At 35.8% G+C, this 23275-nt stretch overlaps 1 protein-coding gene across 2 annotated transcripts; it reads right to left on the reverse strand.

The window, feature by feature from the left end:
- Positions 1-1039: 1039 nt before the first annotated feature.
- LOC127858516 (protein ABHD13-like) lies at positions 1040-23232 on the reverse strand. Of its 2 annotated transcripts, XR_008038953.1 has the most exons (9): positions 22599-23232; positions 21480-21643; positions 16338-16399; positions 15651-15751; positions 12080-12333; positions 11015-11119; positions 3940-4047; positions 2951-3137; positions 1040-2019 (listed from the first exon to the last, which is right to left on the reverse strand). XR_008038953.1 is itself a non-coding variant. In XM_052395716.1 (8 exons), the coding sequence occupies exons 1-8, from the start codon at positions 22849-22851 to the stop codon at positions 3072-3074; spliced, it is 1113 nt and encodes a 370-aa protein (XP_052251676.1). In that variant the 5' UTR covers positions 22852-23232; the 3' UTR covers positions 2824-3071. The 2 variants fall into 2 exon arrangements, 1 of the variants encoding a protein (XP_052251676.1); XM_052395716.1 differs by lacking the exon at positions 1040-2019 and having other exon boundaries at positions 2824-3137.
- Positions 23233-23275: the final 43 nt, after the last annotated feature.

Consider the following 23275-nt stretch of genomic DNA (forward strand, 5'->3'; position numbering starts at 1 on the left):
TTAAATGAAAAATCAGGGGGGGGGGAGAATTGGACTAGGGGGGAATAATTTGCCTAGGCCACTTTTTCCCCGGGGAAAAAATATACTAGTCCATTCTTTCCCCGGGGAAAAAGTGGCCTGGGGGGAAAAAATGGCCTGTTACACCGGGAGGTCCCGGGTTCAATCCATGTGGTGGTAAGTGATTTTTTCTGGCTGGGTTACACAGTTAAGAGTAAATTTATCTCATTTTCTTATTTGATCTTAATACAGTTGGTCGACTCATTCATTCTAGTCAAATAGGTTAGTATTGCAGGAAGCTCACAGCTTCAACAGGACCATGACACTTAGGTAGAAATAACACAACAAGGCTGACTATAGACCGTTCCAAAATTTAGTCATTACCCACTTATCTCCCCTGAATACTCTCCACGTCCGCCATTACACTACTGACTTACAGCCAATCTCCATGCAGAATTGTCGTTCCTTGCTTTCACATATGTGATGTAACCATCGTGCAAGAGATGGCTAAAAAGGTGGCTAAAGCTTAACATGTAAACAATCTCTGCTTCACGCATTTAGGCCAAGCTGTGGATAATTAGGACCATGAAGTGAATGTGAACCTAGTGACCTAAAATTCAAACTCACATGACCCGATTCAAACTGCGTGGAGATATCTAAAAGATTGGACTATACTTGTACAGTTATAACAAACTTCTCATTTAATTACACTAAGTGACCTAGTTTTTCACCTTACATGACCCAGTTATAAACTCTGCCGAGTTATCACACTAAAAATGTTCTAATCAAATTGCACGAAGATTGGACAATTAATGTGGCCTCTTGAGTATCAACAAGGTTCAAGATAACCAACAAAAGGCAATCACAAAAGCCCACAGTGAACTGTGTGCTCATGTTGGCTAAAAAAATTGCAAACAAAAAATGTATATATCACAGACAATACATTTTGAACAATGACCAAACCAGTGATTAGTTGAGAAAACAACTAAAGAAATAACTGTTAGTTCTGCACAAGAACAAAACAAAACAACCCCAGAAAATGTAAGTTTTTAAACTTGGAATTTTATACAATTTAGAAGAATATCATTTTCAGGCACTGTCGTTTAGAACGTAACTCTACAGCTATAACATTTCCTAATTTTGAATAGTTTCCTTGTTTCAGCCATAATTTTAAGCGTGATTATGTAAAAAGCATCTAAATCATTCTGTTTTGGAAAAAAACATTTTGCAGTGCTCAATGCAACTTCTAAGGCAAAGGCATATCTTAATATCAGAACATGTTACAATTCAGTACAGTGTAAATTAACTTGTAACCATGGAAAAGACTTAACATGCAGATTGTTAAAAATTACATACATGGTTATCAAATTTACTTTAAAATATGGCGATTCCATGGACATATTCATGAAAAATGCATTTCTTTCCCCCAAACAAATCACAACTAGCAATGTTCTGCACATTTTTTTAACAAATACATTTAAAAAAAGCTTAGACAAAAACCAAACACTATAATAAACTACTTTTCATATGTGAGACACTTACATTTAAGTGACTAAAAGTATTTTTAATAGTAAAACACATTTAATTACATCAAAAGGTTTATTACAAACAATTGATATTTTTAGCATATATTAATGTGAATTTGACAATTTAATGTACACAATTTGGCATTTTAAGCAGATAATCTTTGTCAAATTAAAGGTGTACAAGAAAAGGCATGTTAATTATTGCTAGTCTTTCACCACGTTTCCAGGATTTGGTTAATTTAACAATAATCGTTAGTGTCTTCACAGCATATGTCTTCCAAGTTCACAAAATGATTTCAAATGTCCATTAATAGCAGTTAAGGTTATCAAGTCTTCAAATGGTTGTTTAAAATACAGATTGTTGTTGTCGCGCAAAATGGACGACATATCTAAGGCAACATGCACCTGTTTGTTAATGATAAATCCTTGCCTAGTTGATCTGCTCTCAGTGGTACCCTCCCCCTCTATTGTTTATTTATAATCCCTGCTGTAAGAACTAAAATCAGAAACAAAATACTTTCATATTTAGTGGGATTTTGTTGTAATTTATACTCATTTATCATAGTGTAGTGTATTTTTTTTAATTCAATGCCATTTTTGTATGTAACTTCAAAATTTATTAATAAATTCAAATAAGAAAAAAGAGAAACAAACTAATTTAAACCATTACAAGAGCACTGCATAACAGGTGCCAACGCTCGGTTGCGGGTGCAGTTTTAATAAATGAAAGCTTGTCAGATTTTTTAGAGGTCACAGTGACCTTGACCTTTTACCTAGCGACCCCAAAATGGGTGCGGCGTGTAGAAATCATCAAGGTGCATCTACATATGAAGTTTCAAAGTTGTAGGTGGAAGCACTTTGATTTTAGAGCAAAATGTAAAGGTTTTAGCATGGCGCGGACAACAAGCTGGCTAGGACAATACCTCGGGTTTTCTCCAAAAACAGCTGAGCTAAAAAAACACTTGCAAGACCTTATTTAATCATCATACATTTTGTACTACAATGGCAGATATTTGATTTGAGGCTTATTATAAAAACTGTGAAGATTTAAATTCATCATAATCAGATGGTTTCCAATGACAGCAGGGATTTAATAAGACACTAGGTGGCAAGAGCTAGGTTTAAAATCAGAGAAACCCATGAGCGAAAGTGCAAGGAAGTCAATCATTATTAAAATTAAAACTTAATTAATTTTAATTTCAAACTATTTTAGCTCAATTGCATAAGTCTTATTGAAAAGCTCGTTAGTCAATTTCCTGGGTAGAACCAGTACAAGTTGTCCATGGGGGAGTCCTTAAGAATATTTTAGCTCAATTGCATAAGTCTTATTGAAAAGCTCGTTAGTCAATTTCCTGGGTAGAACCAGTACAAGTTGTCCATGGGGGAGTCCTTAAGAATGTTCAAACATTTGGGATCAAACCAATTACCCTCCATTTGCTAGGCCGAAACCATATCTACTATGAATGAAAAAATTTAATGACAGGTTGTAAGGCGTCTCTTGATTGACAGGTGGTCTGATTTGGACTGCAAACAGATCTGGTCGCCACATCAACTTGCTTGGGTCTCCATGGCAACTTCAGCGGTGTCTGACTTTCCTGCCGATTGGTTGACTACCTAAGAAGACAAAACAAGAGATGTATTTGTCAGAAACACAATGCCCCCTATTGCGTCGCTTTGAAAACATAAATTTGACCTTTGACCTTGAAGGATGACCTTGACCTTTCACCGCTCAAAATGTGCAGCTCCGTGAGATACACATGCATGCCAAATATCAAGTTGCTATCTTCAATATTGCAAAAGTTATGAAGAAGGTTAAAGTTTTGGTTAAAGTTTTTGAATTTGTTTTTTTGACCTTTGACCTTGAAGGATGACCTTGACCTTGACCTTTCACCACTCAAATGACCAAGGTTAAAGTTTTGGTTAAAGTTCTGGGACACACACACACATACAATGACAGACAGGCCAAAAACAATATACCCCCGATCTTTTGTTCCGGGGGCATAAAAAGGGTGGCATAAAAATACTTTATGTACATGTGTAAAACAGGAACATTTATGGGTTATTTGCCAAACTATTTGTGTTGGTTATAAATTCAAATGATAGGTACTTTTAGTTTAAAAATCCTGATTAATAGGTCAATCACGTCAAAAGCCTTTAGCTTAAAGAGACACTTTTGAGTCCAATTTCTGGGAAAAACAGGAACTTTGGAAATCCCACTGTGACCTTGTATCAAAAATATCTTTTATCCTTTAAATATATTTTTCTTTTAACAATCCATCAATATTTTATAGCTACCAAATAAGCTTACATGTGAAAAATGAGAATATGCATCAATACTTAGGGGAAAAGTAACTTTCCCACAAATTGTACCCCTTTAATTAAACAACTTGCTCCCAAAAAAGAGGCAAGAACATACCTCATACATAAAGGCCGCTATGGTTTCATAAAACTTTGGGCACAGGCAGGTTTCGTTGTGGGTCCCACGCTCGAAAGGCACTAGTCGTTTCAGAGAACTACCTGAACGCTGGAAAGAAAACGAAAATTAACCATCTCACTACCAGGGGCTTTATTTTTTACATTTCAATATCAGTTAGTAAATCTGGGCAAAGTTTTAGGTCTTGGGGACCTAAAGCTGGTTTAACCCCCAATAAAAGGGGGAAGATAAAGGCATCAGTAAGACAAAAATAACCTATTTAAAATACTCCAAAGCAGTCAAGGTAAAATTGAGGTTGGGTGATATGGATTGAATAACAACAGTGTCAGCGCCCTTTATCACTAGCTCAGCAATTTTTTGGAGATACATCAATAAACAAGCCTATAAAACTCCCGAGGTGGCTGTGAGACTGTGAGTGTAAGTCAAAGATTCCATCAGCGATGTTTTTCAATCTTAAAATTGGACCAGAAAATGGCACTTTCCCAATGTTTTTTTAATTACCAATTGCTGTCCAAAACAAATCCCAAATAAAGGTTTCCAAATTACTTAATTTATTTTTTACTAAAAAGCAACAATTAGCTAATTTTCCTATTATGCAGCTCTATGGGTTGAACCTAAGTAAATATAATATTGACAACTAGACAACACTTAGTAATCAATTTTTAAGTATTTGTTAGCAACAAATAAAATACAACAAGAGGGCCTGAAAGGCCCGAAGTTGCTCACCTGAGATAACAAGATATTATTGGGACAAATCTTCTGACCAAGTTTCATGAAGATAGGAAAAAAATGTAGCCTCTAGAGTGTTAACAAGGTTTTACTATAGCCATATAAGGAAAAATGCCCCGCCCCCTGGCAGCCATGTTTTTCAACCAACCGGCATCATTTTTTATCTCTTCCAAGATATTATCTGGATGCATCTTCTGACCGAGTTTCATGAAGATAAGACAATAAATGTGGCCTCAAGAGTGTTAACACGATTTTACTATAGCCATCTAAGGAAAAAATACCCCACCCCTTGGAAGACATGTTTTTCAAGCAAACATAATTGTTTTCAAACTCATCCAAGATATCATTGAGACAAATCTTCTGACCAAATTTCATGAAGATTAGACAATGAATGTGGCCTCGAGAGTGTTAACAAGGTTTTACTATAGCCATATAAGGAAAAATACCCCGCCCCTGGTGGCCATATTTTTAAAGCAACCAAAACCATTTTCAAACTCATCCAAGATATCATTGGGACAAATCTTCTGACCAAGTTTTATGATTATCTGAAAGTAAATGTGACCTTGATCTAGAGTGTTAACAAGGTTTTACTACAGCCATATAAGGAAAAATGCCTGCCCCCGTGGTGGCCATGTTTTTCAACCAGCCGTCATCATTTTTGAACTTGTCCAAGATATTATTGGTATGAATCTTCTGACTGAGTTTCATGAAGATCGGACTATAAATGTGGCCTCTAGAGTGTTAACAAGATTTTTCTATAGCCATATAAGGAAAAATTCTCCGCCCCTTGGCAGCCATGTTTTTCAAGCAAACGTAGTCATTTTTAAACTCATCCAAGATATCAATAAGACAAATCTTCTGACTATATTTCATGAAGATTGGACAATAAATGTGGCCTCTAGAGTGTTAACAAGGTTTTACAAAAGCCATATATAGCCTTTTGAAGAAAAATGCCCCGCCCCCTGATGGCCATGTTTTGAAAGAAACCAAAACAATTTTCAAACTCATCCCAGACATCATTGGGACAAATCTTCAGACCAAGTTTCAACTATGAAGGTTGTTCTCTTGCTCTGGATTCATCGTTTGAGTAAATAAATTCCATAACTCAGAGCAATATATGCTTACTCGAATATTTCGACTATATCACATAGTCTTCATCACCTGTCTTACCAACTTAAGAACTTCTCGTCCATGTTGACGAAGAAGGTGATAAACACTATGTGATATATTTGAAATATTCGAGTAAGCATATATTGCTCTGAGTTAAGAAATATATTTAATCAAAGTTTCATGTAGATCGGAAAATAAATGTGACTTCTAGAGCGTTAACAAGGTTTTCCTATAGCCATATATGGTAAAATGCCCTGGCCCCTGGCGGCCATGTTTTTTAAACAAAAAGGCATCATTTTGGAACTCATCCAAGATATTATTGGGATAAATCTTCTGACCAAGTTTCATGAAGGTTGGACAATAAATGTGGCCTCTATAGTGTTAACAAGATTTTACTATAGCCATATATAGCCATGTAAGGAAAAATGCCCCACCCCTTGGCAGCCATGTTTTTCAAGCAAAGGTTACCATTTTTAAACTCATCCAATATATCATTGGGACAAATCTTCTGACCAAGTTTCATGAAGATCGGAAAATAAATGTGGCCTCTAGAGTGTTAACAAGGTATTACTAAAGCCTTATAAGGAAAAATGCCCCGCCCCCTGGCGGCCATGTTTTTCAACCAACCGGCATCGTTTTCGAACTCGTCCAAGATGTTATTGGGATGAATCTTCTTACCAAGTTTCATGAAGATCAGACAATAAATGTGGCCTCTAGAGTGTTAACTAGATTTTACTATAGCCATTATATTGCAATATAAGGAAAAATGCCCCGCCCCTTGGCAGCCATGTTTTTCAAGCAAACATAACCATTTTCAAACTCATCCAAGATATCATTGAGGCCAATCTTCTGACCAAATTTGATGAAGATTGGACAATAAATGTGGCCTCTAGAGAGTTAACAAGGCAAATGTTGACGCCGCACAACGGACGACGGACAAAAGGCGATCACAAAAGCTCACCCATAAGCACATTGTGCTCAGGTGAGCTAAAAATATTCCAATTAGTAGACTTCAGGACACCAATTTTCCCAATTTAGATTTTTTCGCACTTTTTTTTTCAATTAGGTTGGTAATGGTACTGTTACCAAAAGGGGAAAAAATGGCTGTCAAAGCAGGCAGTTTGGTGTCACGAAGTAAAAATTGTCTGCAACAGTAAAGGACAAATGCTTCTCATATATTTATGTCACCACCATATATGTGAACACAGGCAGGTATGTTGTGATACACTACATCATGAAAAATCATCAACGGTAACAAACTTACGACATTAGTCTCCACAAAAGTCTGTCAGCCTTCAGACAATGTCATTTAACCTTTTACCACTCAAAGTCAAAGTGAAAATGGCTCTTTGCCACTCAAAGTCAAAGTGAAAATGGCTATGTGAAAACAGCATAAATCCAGAACAGCCTGCAAGTAACTCACAGTCTGTTCAGGTTTTATGCTGTTTGCTGCTCATCAGTATCTAAGGGTTGGAAATGAACTTTAAAACTTGAATTTAGTAAGAAAGGCCTTAAATTAAAATTAAATTTCTAATGGACTACATATGTGTAAAAAAATGTATCTATGTGGTAAAGGGTTAAAAGTTCAGGTCAAGTTATAATTTGTATTTGACAACCCAGCAACTTGGACCTGGAGCCAGTATTAAAACTAGAGCTTTGTCACAGACGTGATGTATACCCCCACGTGCCGCAATTACACAGACTATTTTGCATGCTGTCTTCACAAAACAAGAGAATCTAATTTATGGCGATTTTTAAGAATTATTATGCCATTATCATTTATGGCCATTTCGACCTTTGAACTCTTGAATTCTTTCGCATGACACGCCGTCCAATGACTGTGAACAAAATTAATGTACAGAGTCATTTTTAAAATCTCACAATGAATGACATAGTTATTGCCTGGACAATCTCATTTATGGCCATTTTTTACTTTTGAACTCCAAGTGTGACCTTGACCTTAGAGATATCGACCTAATTCTTTCGCACGGCACACCGTCCAATTATGGTCAACAAATGTGCCAAATGGTTTTAAAATCTCACAATTAACAACATAGTTATGGCCTGGACAAGCTCATTTGTGGCCATTTTTTACCTTTGAACTCAAAAGTGTGACCTTGACCTTGGAGATATCGATGTAATTCTTTCGCGTGACACACCGTCCAATGATAGTGAACACATGTGCCAAATGATTTTAAAATCTCACAATCAATGACATAGTTATGGCCCAGACAAGCTCATTTATGGCCATTTTTAACCTTTGAACTCAAAGTGTGACCTTGACCTTGGAGATATCGATGTAACTCGTTCAGGCGACACATCCTCTGATAATGGTGAACAAATGTGCCATATGATTTTTGAATCTCACAATGAACGACATAGTAATGGCCCGGACAAGCTCATTTATGGCCCTTTTTGACATTTGAACTCAAAGTGTGACCTTGACCTTAGAGATATCGATGTAATTCTTTCGCGCGTCACACAGTCCAATGATGGTGAACAAATGTGCCAAATGATTTTAAAATCTTACAATGAACGACATAGTTATGGCCCGGACAAGCACATTTATGGCCATTTTTTACCTTTGAACTCAAAAGTGTGACCTTGACCTTGGAGATATCGATGTAATTCTTTCGCGTGACACACCGTTCAATGATAGTGAACACATGTGCCAAATGATTTTAAAATCTCACAATCAATGACATAGTAATGGCCCAGACAAGCTCATTTATGGCCATTTTTTACCTTTGAACTCAAAGTGTGACCTTGACCTTGGAGATATCGATGTAACTCGTTCAGGCGACACATCCTCTGATAATGGTGAACAAATGTGCCATATGATTTTTGAATCTCACAATGAACGACATAGTAATGGCCGGGACAAGCTCATTTATGGCCCTTTTTGACATTTGATCTCAAAGTGTGACCTTGACCTTAGAGATATCGATGTAATTCTTTCGTGCGTCACACCGTCCAATGATGGTGAACAAATGTGCCAAATGATTTTAAAATCTCACAATGAACGACATAGTTATGGCCCGGACAAGCACATTTATGGCCATTTTTTATCTTTGAACTCAAAAGTGTGACCTTGACCTTGGAGATATCGATGTTATTCTTTCGCGCCACACCGTCAAATGATGGTGAGCAAATTTACCAAATGATTTTAAAATCTCACAATAAATTATAAAGTTATGGACCAGACAAGCATTTGACCTTTGAACTTTATATAAAATAAAACACTTTGTTTTTTCAATCAAATCCTACATTTAACTGGCAGAGACAACTGTTGAACAAGAGAACCGCATAAAGGGTGCCACGCTCGACTGCGGGTGCAGTTTTGAATAAATAAAAGCTTGTCAGATTTTTTTTTGTAGTGGTCACAGTGACCTTGACCTTTGACCTAGTGACCTGAAAATGGGTGTGGCATGTAAAACTCATCAAGGTGCAGCTACATATTAAATGGATCTTTTCACGGTTTGGTAAATTGACAAAATTGAAAACAGTTGTTTCAGATTCGCAAATGTTCGGTTTAGTTATGGTATTTGTGAGGAAACAGTATTACATGTACTGAACATTTGCCATGGTCAAATATAGCTATTATATGCATCTTTTTACGATTTAAAAACCTAAAAACAATAAAGCGTTGCAACGCGAAACGATTGAATAATTTGGAGAGTTCTGTTGTTGATGTTTAAATTTGTGAAACTACGAAGATTGTTTATATAACGTATAAAATACGCATCTTATGAATGCTTGGCAGGATAGCTCAGTTGGCAAATGCGTTTTTACTTCAGGATTCCGGGGGTCACTGGTTCGAGCCCTGCATCGGGCAATTATTTTTTTTCCTTTTTAAAATATTTATTTTTTATTTTTCATGGAGCTTTTAAAATTTAATGTTAACATTTATCAATATAAAGCATTTGATGACAAACTTCAAAACATGCCAAAATCTGTGAAAAGGCCCCTTTAAGTTTCAAAGTTGTAGGTTGAAGCACTTTGATTTTAGAGCCAATGTTCAAAACCTTAACAAAATGTTAAGGTTTTAGCATGACGCAGACAACGTACGACAAGTTGGCTATGACAATAGCTCGGGATTTCTCCGAAAACAGCCGAGCTAAAAAATCAAACTTTCAAACAAAGGACCGTAACAGTGCAGTAGAACTTAAATGATCACCAACTTTGCCTCAGTATTTCACAGTCAAAATGTGTGTCCTTTTTTTCTTCAGAGTACTGATACATGGTACTTTTAGCCCTTTCCCGCTCAGAAGCAAACTGAAAACAAGGGACAAAATTGTCACAAAACCAGGTTTTCATTGTGAAAAAAAAATCTGATAAAGGGAGAAAACTCAAACTGAACTTTTGAAATGACCAAAAAAAATTAACCCCCTTTGTAAGTTATTTTTTTTTTAAATCTATTTTTAGTCGTGGCAACCTTGACATTGGAGATATTGACGTGATTCTTTCGTGGGACACACCGTCCCATGATGGTGAACAAATGTGCCAAATGATTTTAAAATCTCACAATGAATGACATAGTTATGGCCAGGACAAGCTCATTTATGGCCATTTTTGACCTTTGAACTCAAAGTGTGACCTTGACCTTGGAGATATCGACGTAATTATTTCGCGCGACACACCGTCCAATGATGGTGAACAAATGTGCCAAATGATTTTAAAATCTGACGATGAACGACATAGTTATGGCTCGGACAAGCTCATTTATGGCCATTTTTGACCTTTGAACTCAAAGTGTGACCTTGACCTTGGAGATATCGACGTAATTATTTCGCGCGACACACCGTCCAATGATGGTGAACAAATGTGCCAAATGATTTTAAAATCTGACAATGAACGACATAGTTATGGCCCGGACAAGCTTCTTCCGCCAGCCCGCCAGCCAGCCAGCCCGCAAGCCAGCCAGCTAGCCCGCCCGCATTCGCCAATCTAATAACCAGTTTTTTCCTTCGGAAAACCTGGTTAATGACTACCGGTATGTGCCGGTAACAGCATAAAACCAGAACAGCCTGCGGGTAACTGATCGCATTCTGTTCAGGTTTTATGCTGTTCTCTGCTCAGCAGTAACTAAGGGTTGGAAATGAAGCCTGTTCAACTTGAATCTAGTCAAAAAAGGTATTTAATCAAATGTTACATTCTAAGGGACTTCAAATGGTTCAAAATACAAACATAAGTGGTAAAGGGATAAGTGGATTCTCACTTGATATAAATCTTGCATCATTTTCGGTGGAATGAGTTCATCAGCCTGCCCTGACAGGAACAGCGTTGGGATCATCACTTTTTGAATCTTCATGATGGAGTAAAACTGAAACACAAGTATTATTAATCTATAAGTCACATGCGTAGCAGATTTATTTATAACTTAATTTTTTAAAAATAGATTTCATTATTTATGCAAGGGTGTGTATGATTTTGAAATTGAGGAAACAACATATGGGAGGAAAACACACTCTTCCATTTCATTAGCAACAAATGTGGCCGCTAGTGTGTTCAAGAGCTAATTAATTACTTTGACCCAGTGACCTAGTTTTGGATACCACGCAGCCCAGTTCCAAACTGGACCAATATATCATCGGGACAAATATTTGACAACATTTCACGAAGATTAATGTGGCCTCTAGAGTGTACACATGCTTTTCTTATAATTTTAGCATATGATCTGGGTTTTTCACAGATTGACCCAGTTTCAAACTCGATTGAGATAATATTTGGGCTTAAGTTCTGACAAGTTTTAATGAAGATTTGGCAGTTAATGTGACCTTGCGAGCAACTGCATGTCTTTTTTTAAATTTGACCAGATGACCCAATTTTTGATCCCACATGATTCAGTCTCGAACTCAATCAAGATATACTAGAGACTTATATTTTGACCAAAATTTGGGAAGATTTAGGCATACATTTTATAACTTCTAGAGTTCACAAGCTTTTTAGCTAGAGACCTAGTTTTTGACCCCACATGACCCAGTTTTGATCTCGGGCCAGAGTCTAATTTCCTGAAAAAAAATCATGAAGATTAGGCAATGAATATGGCCTCTAGAGTTCAAAATATAAATATTGATGACAATAAGGAAAAATTGATGACAGACAACAAAACAACAAAAGATGAACAACAGATAAAAGATGATCACAAAAGCTCTTAATTGGAATTTTGTGCTCAAACATAAATTCAGCCAATCCCCAATAAAACCTCTTTAAATAACTAGAATGTATTATTGATGTAAATATAAAATGCTAACCTTTGCTATGACCTCAACTTTTTGTATACCTGATTTTTATGGCAAACGCTTGGCAGCATATCCAACAAGTTCGTCTTGATCAGCATCTTCGCCATTTCCGGAAGGCTAGTGAATGTGTTTTCCAAAATAAGGCCCGTCACTCCTGAGGTGTACCGCGGATACGTAACGAGGTTGATTGCAACAGCGCCACCTAGTGAGCTTCCAAACAGAAATATTTTGCTCTTGTCAACATCCGTTCGGTTGAGGAGCCATTCTAAGCCAGTTTCTGCATCTGTATATAAACCTGAAACCCAATTTAAATACCGTTAAGTTATGGTACATTGTATTTTTACCATGTAGCCCTATACTATTTGTTTAATAGAGTGCAACCAATGCCAGTGCTCAATAAAATTGTTTAATTAAAACAGAAAAACAAATTATCTGTATGTGTTGTCAATTTCGCTATTATGCAATTTGCCTTTTTTACTTGTCCATATAACAGTATAAGAAGCACCAGAAGACTAAGCAAAGGCAACTTCTGTCTCAATAACAAGTCAAGTCTTCTACTGCGAAAAATATGGTAAATAGTTATTTCTTTCATATGTGGTTGTACAAGAATGAATATGCTCGAGTTATGGAAGGTTTATAAATCAATTATTTGATTAAGCAAATATTAATATTTTATAAATTAATCAAGATTTTTACATGAAGAATCAAAATAATTTAACTACAATTTTGAACCATAATGCCTCGGTCACACTGTCACGAATCAGAGCTATGAATGAGCTACCATTCAATCGGCTATGAATTACTACGAAATGGTCAAAATTCGTAGGCCGCTACGATTTCAGTATGGAGCACAACGAATCTACCATCAAAATGTTGGAAAACGAACACGGAAAGGTAAGGACTGCTACAGATCGACGCGATTAAGCACGTTGCTACGCGAATCAGTATGATCTAACTACGGATACGCTACGGTCTAGTATGGGTAAGTATGAACAAGAACGGTCCACTACGAAGCAGTGGGAATTGCGACGGACTGGTACGGACAGGTAGGAACGAACTACGATTGAACATGGCGCCCCCAGCCTCTTGTATTGTCATACACATAATGTCTCCCAAAAAGAGAACACGCAAGCGGCAGCAACAGCGCGTAACAGAAATAACGGAATCAGCCGTGTCTGGGGAAGAGTCTACCTCCTCCATCCAAAACCAAGAGCCGGGTCGTCTTAAAAGTCAGTCTCTTATCCACCACCTCCTTTTTCTTCTCTGACCTGATAAAGTATGTAATTATTGATGTACAAATATAGATTAGGCTTAGGAAAGAATGATTAATAGTGTATTTTATTATGTCGGCTATTAATTTAACAATTATTTAATCACGTAAAAGTAAGAGCAAGATTCAAAAGGCATATGAGGTAGACACTTACCTGCAAATAATTAAAAAAAATGTATTACTAGTAAGTTCAAATTCTATTATTTAAAAATACGTAACCTTTAGCACAAAGCTATACTAGTTATACGATATTGAATCATTATTACCTCTGTGCATATCTTCAAGCAGCTCGACTACGGCCTCTGCATTTTGTGCCATATCAATATCCAAGTGTAACAAATGTATCGCAAACGCAATTTGCTGGCAGTTCATGATTGTGAACTCAACAAAAGCAAGTACGGTTGCTTTATAATTTCAATGATGTATTTCAGTAGCAATTTATTGTTATGGACCGTAATGTCCGTACTGTTTCGTGCTGAAATGTAGTACATCGTACAAGATCTTGCAAATTCATGCCTATCCCTAGTAAAACGGACTAGAACCGTGACTTTCCGTAGTATATCAGTGGACTAATCGTAGCTAATACGTAGCGTAACCGTACCGCTCCATACTTCTTTGTATCAATCCGTAGAAGTCATTGAAAATCTTTTGGCCTACGAAAAGGTATGGACGACTACGTGTCGTTAAGAACTAGTACGGATCAGTACGGACTGCTACGGATACGCTACGGTCGATAAATTCGTAGCAATTTTTTTAACATGTTCAAAATTTGTCAAGAGTCGCTACGGACATCCAAAAACTACTACGACTGATCATGGATCAAGTACAGAGAGCCACGGTCCAGTAAGGATAGCTACGAACTGTGTCGAAAAGTATTCGTAGCTGGTTCGTAGCTCTGATTCGTGACAGTGTGACCGAGGCATAAGACAATTTAATCATAAATTATGGTTATAAATATCTTTGTTGTTCTAAAAAGCTTTTCCTGTAAATGTAAGTACACATGCCCTTCAACTGCTTAAACTTAGTTGCAAGAAGTATTTTATGATTTACTTTATATACAACTTTGCTAGGACTTTGAGGTTTGTACAAGGCTGTGTTTTGGGATGGGGTCCGGTCCCTTTGCATTGGGATACTAGTCTTGTTGGTCTGTTCCTAAGAAATACTTTAAAATTGAGAATAAAAGTGATTCCAATATTACATTGACTAAGGCTGAGACCTGAGATGATTAAGTGTTGAGACTTATAGAGCTGGACCTGAGATGATTAAGTATTGAGACTTATAGAGCTGGACCTGAGATGATTAAGTTTTGAGACTTATAGAGCTGGACCTGAGATGATTAAGTGTTGAGACTTATAGAGCTGGACCTGAGATGATTAAGTGTTGAGACTTATAGAGCTGGACCTGAGATGATTAAGTGTTGAGACTTATAGAGCTGGACCTGAGATGATTAAGTGTTGAGACTTATAGAGCTGGACCTAATATGATTTAGTGTTGAGACTTATATAGATGGACCTGATATGATTAAGGGTTGAGACTTATAGAGCTGGATCTGAGATGATTAAGTGTTGAGACTTATAGAGCTGGACCTGAGATGATTAAGTGCTGAGACTTATGTACACAAATATTTTTGTGTGGAAATCTTTAGAATTGGTCCCCCTACCAGACCCAAATTTAAACAAAATAAAAACACTGCAAGTTATTCTAGACTATTCAGTTATCCATCCTTAAGCTTTGGAAACTATACTGTAGATTATTAGTTTATGTTAATATGAATTAATACATTACTTTTGCATATATATTATATATATATATATATCAGTGTATTGTGTTTGGAGAGGAGGGGCTGCAATGCCTTTAAAATATATCCTACACAAAAATCACAAAACCAAAATGTCTAAACATATGGATTCAAAATGGTATTGAAAAAAAAACATCACCAGTAATGCATAGCATGTTTTTTGTTTACATCTCAGACAATATCGATCACATTGTAACATATTAAATACCTGAAATTTCTACAAAGAGACAACTTTAATTTATTCTCCTGATTCTTTAGGAAATTTTATTATTACTCTTTTGTTCTTTTCCATTGCTAAACATAATTTCCATACACTTTTAACTCCTTAATATTTGCCTTGTTTTTATTATTTTGTGGACACTCTTGACATATTCCATGTAACATCAAGTCAGACACATTTCAAAAGACATTTGAATCTTTTCATACATTGGGCCACTTTGTGAGAAATGCTCACATGTAAAGGGATAACTTAAAAATTTTCTTTTACGAAATTGCGTCTGACAGATTTTACAGATTTTTCGGCAGTCTGCCCTAAATAACTCACCTGACTCTGATGGTGAGCCCATACTACGACCATAGCCCCTATACTCCACCATCAGTATGTTACAGTGGCATACACTGTACAGGCAGGTAGCCATGTGTAGCCTGAAATTATAGCCATGTGTAACCTGAAATAGTGCATTGTCTTTTACACACAAAGGCTACAAAGTTCAAAGCTTTCATTTCATAAATAACAAGAAAATTCATTGAATTGATATCCCCCGCCAAAAATAAATTTTGTGACAGACGGACAATGCCCAATTATATATCCCTTCGCTTTTGGTGGGGTATAATAAGGACCTTAATAATTTCTCATCACCAAAATAAATTTCAAATCATGCATATTTCCCTTTAATAACTTTACACCTGTATGTGTATATCCCCTTTGCATTATTAATTAATGGCTACAACTTATAAAATATGGCCAATGAAATATCCACTTTCTTCATGGCTGTAGTGGTGTATAACTCGCATCAAGTTTTAAAAATAAAATTTTGGGTTAAAAAAGTGCACGTTATACACGGCGTTTCACGGTACACACTATAAAAAGAGAAACCAATTCTGACTGAATCAAGGTAAATTTGTCTAAATAACACTTTCAGCAAAGAGAAGCTTTGAGAATATGTGTAAAATATATTAACTGACCAGTGACCTATATATTAACAGACGTGGAACCTATATATAAACTGACCTGTGACCTATATTGCCCGCGTTTCCGTGAAACATGACCACTGTGGGATAACCATATGGTTGCTGAAATAAAAGGAGTGAACAATGTTTTGATGGTAGATTTTTGCTGTATACATATACCCGGTACCACAAAATTAATACTTCACAAAATTTTCAAAATAACAAGAACAAAACACTCTAGGGAAAGGAAAAGAGCAAATATATTTGCAAGTCTGAATTTTCTATTCTTTTTATATACAGGCTTTCCAGCAGCACCTTTGAAAAAACTAGGAGAAAACTAGGAAAATTATTTACAAAAAACTAGGAAAAAACTAGGAAAATGTAGGAAGTTTGGAAAAAACTAGAAGTTACTTAACTAAGAAGTTTATTGCTTTTCGACTTTTCCCTACCTGATTACCACAGTATTTCATACAACAGGACTGTTAAGCTGACTAATGGCTATATTCTAGAACATCACTCAACCTCCACCTCGAATCAACCTCAACTAAGGAAGGCTCGAGGGCGCCTTTGGTTCGTTTGAGTCGAGGAAGAGATTGGTATTCACAGTGTTTACTTAGTCGAGAAGAGCTGCAGGAGTCGACAAAGCGTGAATGTGTTTTGTTGGGCACCTATTGTTATACAATCCGTTCAATAGCAAAATAATTCGTTTACAACAATATACATGTGTAAATTACATATTCTGACATAGATGTGAAAATATACCCACAAAATGGTTTCTGTATGGAAATATTATTATTCTTAAATGATGCAATAACTGTTCCTCAAATTAAATGTTGTTTACCATCTTGTACTTCATGCGCACAAGATTCAAGTGGTATATAAAACTTAAAAAAATAGCCATCACCAAAGTGCTCTAGAGTAAATATTATATCCATTTACAAAAGATTTTGTGGTTCCAAATCCGCAATATAGCGTATTTTTCAGGTTACCCACACTTTGAAACTAAACCTAACAAAATAAACATATAGTTGTACGCGCTTCTGTTTCGGTATGCATAAAAAAACACGTTGAGTGAGGCTCGAGGAACAACTTCACTACCTCACCATATCCTCCCTCAGGCGAGGAACCTCGAGCTGTCCTTACGTTTGTGAGTACCAATGTGAGTGAAGGAGGGGACCGTTAGATAAAATCATGTGTGTAATAATACTGATCAAATTTAACTGAGGTTGGGTTAAGTGGAGGAACGTTTCAGAATATAGCCATAAGTTTTCATTTGTAGTCATCACAGAGCTCAGTCCAACTTTTAGGTATCACCTATGAAGGCTAGACTATGTGACCAGTGACAACAGACCCCACAAAGACTTCTAAATATTGTCAGCTCAACAACCTAAAGGTCCTATTTTGAAACAAAATCTCTAAAACACATTAAAAGACAGTTTTACCTTATCCCAAAAACTGCCAAATTAATGAAAAACTAGGAATACTAGGAGGTTTTAGACAAAACTAGGAAAAACTAGGAGCACATTTAAAGAAGTAGGAAAACTAGGAAATACTAGGAACGCTGGAAAGCCTGTATATACAGTGTTTTTTTTACTCCAATTTGGGAATGGGCTGAAAAATCCCCTTGTTTTTACCAAAATTGGGAAATTAATGTTGTTTTGCAAACAAATTCTTCAAAATTGAGAATAAAAGCGTTTTCAATAGTATAATACTGAAGTGTAATTTGTAGAACTGGATGAGAGACAAACTAAATGTTGAAACCTTCAATTGGGAATTGTTAGGTCCCATTAGGGAAACATATATACTTTTCTCCATTTGAAATAGGGCAGAATACCGGCCCTGATTTTGAACGAAAAAACTACTGTTATACTTGTTGTTACATATTTAAATGCATGAACAACATAATTGTTCTCCTAACACTCAACGAAAAAGTTTGTTTTTTAACATGCCAGTACTTAATTTGTGAACACAAAAATGAATTTAGAATATGATGTGTTTTAACCTCAAAAAGTTTATTTTCCCAAATGCCTGTTCAAATTCCAAAGTAAAAACAAGAGCACCGCCTTGCGGGTGCAGACCGCTCATCTATTTTCTTTTTAAAGGTGAAGGGACTCTCATTTTCAATCACAAAGGAGGGAGGGGTGGAGTGAAGAGGGGTGTATAGTGTGGGTGTGTGGACATTTATTACATTATTGTCCAAAAATGCGAAAAAAATGTAAAAAAATTAAAAAAATTGGGGGGGGGGGGTGGGTGGGGGTGGGTGGGGGGATTCTTGGGTGCGATGGTTGGACGGTATTTCAAACATAAAATAATAAAAATAAATATTTGTGTTTTTTAACCGTTTAAAAAAAAAATGAAATTTGGGGGGGGTGGGGTGGGGGGGTATAGTGTGAGGGTGTGGTGGTCATTTGTGAGATGATCTTAAAAAAAAAAAAAAAAAAATTGGGGGGGGGGATTCGGATGGGGGAAGGGAGGGGGGGGGGTTGGGATTCTTGGGTGCGATGGTTGGACGGTATTTCAAACATAAAATAATAAAAATAAATATTTGTGTTTTTAACCGTTTCAAAAAAAAAAAATTGGGGGTGGGGGGGTGGGGTGGGGGGTATAGTGTGAGGGTGTGGTGGTCATTTGTGAGATGATCTAAAAAAAATTCGGGGGGGGGGGAGGGCCCGGGGGATGGTTTGGGTGGAGTATATTGTGGTATGTCAGGTAAGAGTAATTTTGTCAAAGTATAAATCAAATCTAATCATAAATAAAGAAGTCATGGCAATTTTAGCAAAATTTAATAATTTGACCTTGAGAGTCAAGGTCATTCAAAGGTCAAGGTAAAATTCAACTTGCCAGGTACAGTAACCTCATGATAGCATGAAAGTATTTGAAGTTTGAAAGCAATAGCCTTGATAGTAAAGAAGTAAAGTGGATCGAAACACAAAATTTAACCATATATTCAAAGTTACTAAGTCAAAAAAGGGCCATAATTCCGTAAAAATGACAACCAGAGTTATGCACTTGTCCTTTTACTGTCCCCTTATGATAGTTTGCGAGTGTTCCAAGTATGAAAGCACAAAACTTAACCAAATTTTCAATTTTCTAAGTATTAAAAGGGCACATAATTCTGTCGAAATACCAGTCAGAGTTACATAACTTTGCCTGCACAGTCCCCTTATGATAGTTAGTAAGTGTTGCAAGTATGAAAGCAATAGCTTTGATACTTAAGGAATATAATGGACCTAAACACAAAACTTAACCAAAATTTTCAATTTTCTAAGTATAAAAAGGGCACAAAATTCTGTCAAAATGCAAGCCAGATTTATCTAACTTTGCCTGCCCAGTCCCCTCATGATAGTAAGTAAGTGTACCAAGTTTGAATGCAATAGCATTGATACTTTCTGAGAAAAGTGGACCTAAACGCAAAACTTAACCGGACGCCGACGCCGACGCCAAGGTGATGACAATAGCGCATAATTTTTTTTCAAAAAATAGACGAGCTAAAAATAATAAATAAAAAAAACTGAGGTGTTTGTATGATAACTGTAATTTATCAATATCAAGTTGACATGGTATTTGGAAGCATACATATACCGGTAATTGACATTGAGGACTTAACATTTGTATTGACAAGAAAGAAGTCAAGCTAATAGAATATTACAAGAACCAAACTCACTAGTTGCAGATATACAGGAACCAATGACACTAGTTGCAGATATAAGGAACCAAAGACACTAGCTGCAGATATACAGGGACCACTGTCATGAATTTTGAAGATCTTGGTTTATTGAACATTGAGCAAAGATACAAGCTACTTCGACTTAACCATATCCGTGATTTCTACAATAAATGCCCGAGCTATATGAAAGACAATTTTGTCAAATGTACAGATGTCCATCAATATGGGAATAGATCAAGATTAAATTTTTATGTACCTCAAGTTGATGGCTTTACTAGTTCTTCATTTTACTACAATGGTATTAAGGATTGGAATTCATTACCTGATAACATAAAGTCCATCAAATCGAAATTTACTTTTAAGAAACATCTATTAAATGAAATGAAGGAAGATGAGAATTCCATGTATTTTTACTTTTAGATTTGCTTTATTTTATGAAATTGCTTATTTTTATGCTAATTTGTATGAGTCTGTGTATGATCATGTCAACGTTTGAAAGTCTCACTTTTTTAATATGTAAAGAAATAATTTAAAGATCTTGTCGTTTTTATCTTAAGAAATGAAACAAACTATATATTTATAGTCACTTATAAGACCTGTTTAACAAAATCCAGGGACCCCGTTGGAAATAAGCTTATTCATGTTTACATGTCTAGGCTTTACGGGTTATCCTGTGTACCGGTATACATCATGCCGTTATATAAGTTAGATCTGTGATAAAAGGCATCATTTACACTTGAAACTACAATGTTAGCTATATCGAAGTATTTGTATTTGTACTAAACATGTTACGATATTGTAATGCATTGATTATATTGAACTGTAAAATGCTTGACATGTATACACAAATAAAACTATCTAACTAACTAGTTGCAGATATACAGGAACCAATGACACTAGTTGCAGATATACAGGAACCAATGACAATAGTTGTAGATATACAGAAACCAATGACAATAGTTGTAGATATACAGGAACCAATGACAATAGTTGTAGATATACAGAAACCAATGACAATAGTTGTAGATATACAGAAACCAATGACAATAGTTGTAGATATACAGAAACCAATGACAATAGTGGTAGATATACAGAAACCAATGACAATAGTTGTAGATATACAGAAACCAATGACACTAGTTGTAGATATACAGAAACCAATGACACTAGTTGTAGATAAACAGAAACCAATGACACTAGTTGTAGATATACAGAAACCAATGACACTAGTTGTTGATATACAGAAACCAATGACAATAGTTGTAGATATACAGAAACCAATGACAATAGTTGTAGATATACAGAAACCAATGACAATAGTTGTAGATATACAGAAACCAATGACACTAGTTGTATATATACAGAAACCAATGACACTACATGGAGTTGCGGATATTGTTTCTTGAATGTGTTCAAGACAACATGAATTTGTGACAAAAAAAGGATCTGTATTCAATAATTACTTTTATCAAAATACCAGGTATCTTTTATCTATAATTATTGTAATTATAGATGTTTAAACCTGTATTTGCTCACCTGCTGTTTTATGAAGTACATGTTTAAATTCACTCCATCTCTTGTTTTCACAAACACATTCTCATACGGAAGTTTGGAAGGATCTGGTTGCGGAACAAAGAGGCGAGAATTTGGGGGCTGGTTGGGGTAGTATAGGACCATATCCTGTGCGTAGTAAAACAGTCCTACAATGAAAAGATATTAAATTCAACAAAAAATCACTGTTTTCATATATATATATATATATATATATATATATATATATATATATATATATATATATATATATATATATATATATATATATATATATTCAAGGTACTCGTAAGTTGTCAATAATTGTTAAATTTATCAAATCAAAGGTGTAGGGAAGTTGCTGATGCTCATTTGAATCACACTCATGAATTTATGGCTTTATTTTTCCATTTCATTTCCTACTATCATACTTCTTAAGAAACACATTAATTACCAAAAACCTGTTTGAGCATAGAACTGATTCTAAGTTGCTCTGTTAAAAACGCATCATTCATGTTTTTATTTTTGTATTACTAAGATATAGGAAAACGGCATACTTTTTTTGTAATTAAATGAATTTCGGGTTTTTTAATTCATATTATTGAAGATACATGTATATGAGTTTACCAAAAATTACACATATATATAGACCACTTCCAAAATTCTCAGTCTTGTGGGAACTATTGTTAGTTTATTTTTTATTCTGGTCTCCTCAAGTCTTAGTTTACTTTATTGTCAAAAGTCAACTTTAAAAGTCCCCAGAAACTTAAGTCCCAGCTTTCTGAAGACTTGACAATACATGTTTGTCAATCCAATGTTGCTGTTCTTGACTTTACAGAATATTTAAAACACTGTTTCTGGAATGAAGCCCTGATATACACTTAGTGACTTTCAATATGTCATTGTAGACTTGGGTACTATTTAATGCAACCTGGGTACTAGAAAGTATAATACAAAGAGCCCGGGATACAAAAATATACTAAAAAGTACCAGAGGTATCGCAGGTAGCCTTTCAGGGTACTTTCTGTAACCGGGGTAAATACTTATAAGTATACTTAAAAGTAACCGAGTTACTTTTAAGTAGTACCGGAGCAGAAAACAACCTATTGAGTCATAGGGACTTACCAAAGACAGAAAACATCAGGAACATGAGAGACACGGCCCCACCGTAGAACCAGAAAAGCAGCAGGATAATCAGACACGATGACATGCACAGTTTCCAGAATCGCACGATGACTAGTTTCATCAGATAAAGTATGATTCTACAAGCTGCATACAGCGATGAGCGTGCCATTGTTGCAGATTTTGGTGCCTGGTCAGAGCTGTCTGTTGCCAATCTTTGATATTTTACTTTTGTGCTGTTTTCATTGTCTGTCATGTCTTGGGGGGAAAAAACTTCAATATTAGGTGTGCTATGTTCCCCGGAACAGAGTTATCAATGTGTATTGTTAATATCTATTTAGACTATCATAGCTGAATATTTACGTGGAACAAGAAATTCCAGTCAGGAGTCAGAACTTAAATTTTCCAAAACTCAAAAAGTAAAATGTGATGATTTTCTGGATTTAATAAGATAAATAAAATTAAAGACGGAAAAGCGAACTTCTTTTTTTCGTTCAAATGATCGATTGTTTTTTTAACTTGTAATGCTATGACACCGTCGATATTAGCAACTATAAAGTTTCTCTTTGACTAAGTGCAAGTGAGGAAAACCTTGTTGTGTCAACATACCGGTTATGACATAAATATTGCCTTGCATAAATAGCCCGTGTTACGGGTAAAACCAATACCAGTGAATACGC

This window comes from Dreissena polymorpha, chromosome 14, assembly GCF_020536995.1.
Source record: "Dreissena polymorpha isolate Duluth1 chromosome 14, UMN_Dpol_1.0, whole genome shotgun sequence".
Taxonomy (NCBI): domain Eukaryota; kingdom Metazoa; phylum Mollusca; class Bivalvia; order Myida; family Dreissenidae; genus Dreissena; species Dreissena polymorpha.

What these genes read in the sequence shown, in the direction of transcription:
- LOC127858516 (XM_052395716.1), bottom strand. Translation starts at nt 22,851, where the DNA reads ATGACAGACAATGAAAACAGCACAAAAGTAAAATATCAAAGATTGGCA. An exon ending in TGTACTTCATAAAACAGCAG is followed by an intron (nt 16,400 to 21,479) that starts GTGAGCAAATAC and finishes CTTTTATTTCAG; the next exon opens with CAACCATATGGTTATCCCAC. An exon ending in TGATGCAAGATTTATATCAA is followed by an intron (nt 4,048 to 11,014) that starts GTGAGAATCCAC and finishes TTTTCTTTCCAG; the next exon opens with CGTTCAGGTAGTTCTCTGAA.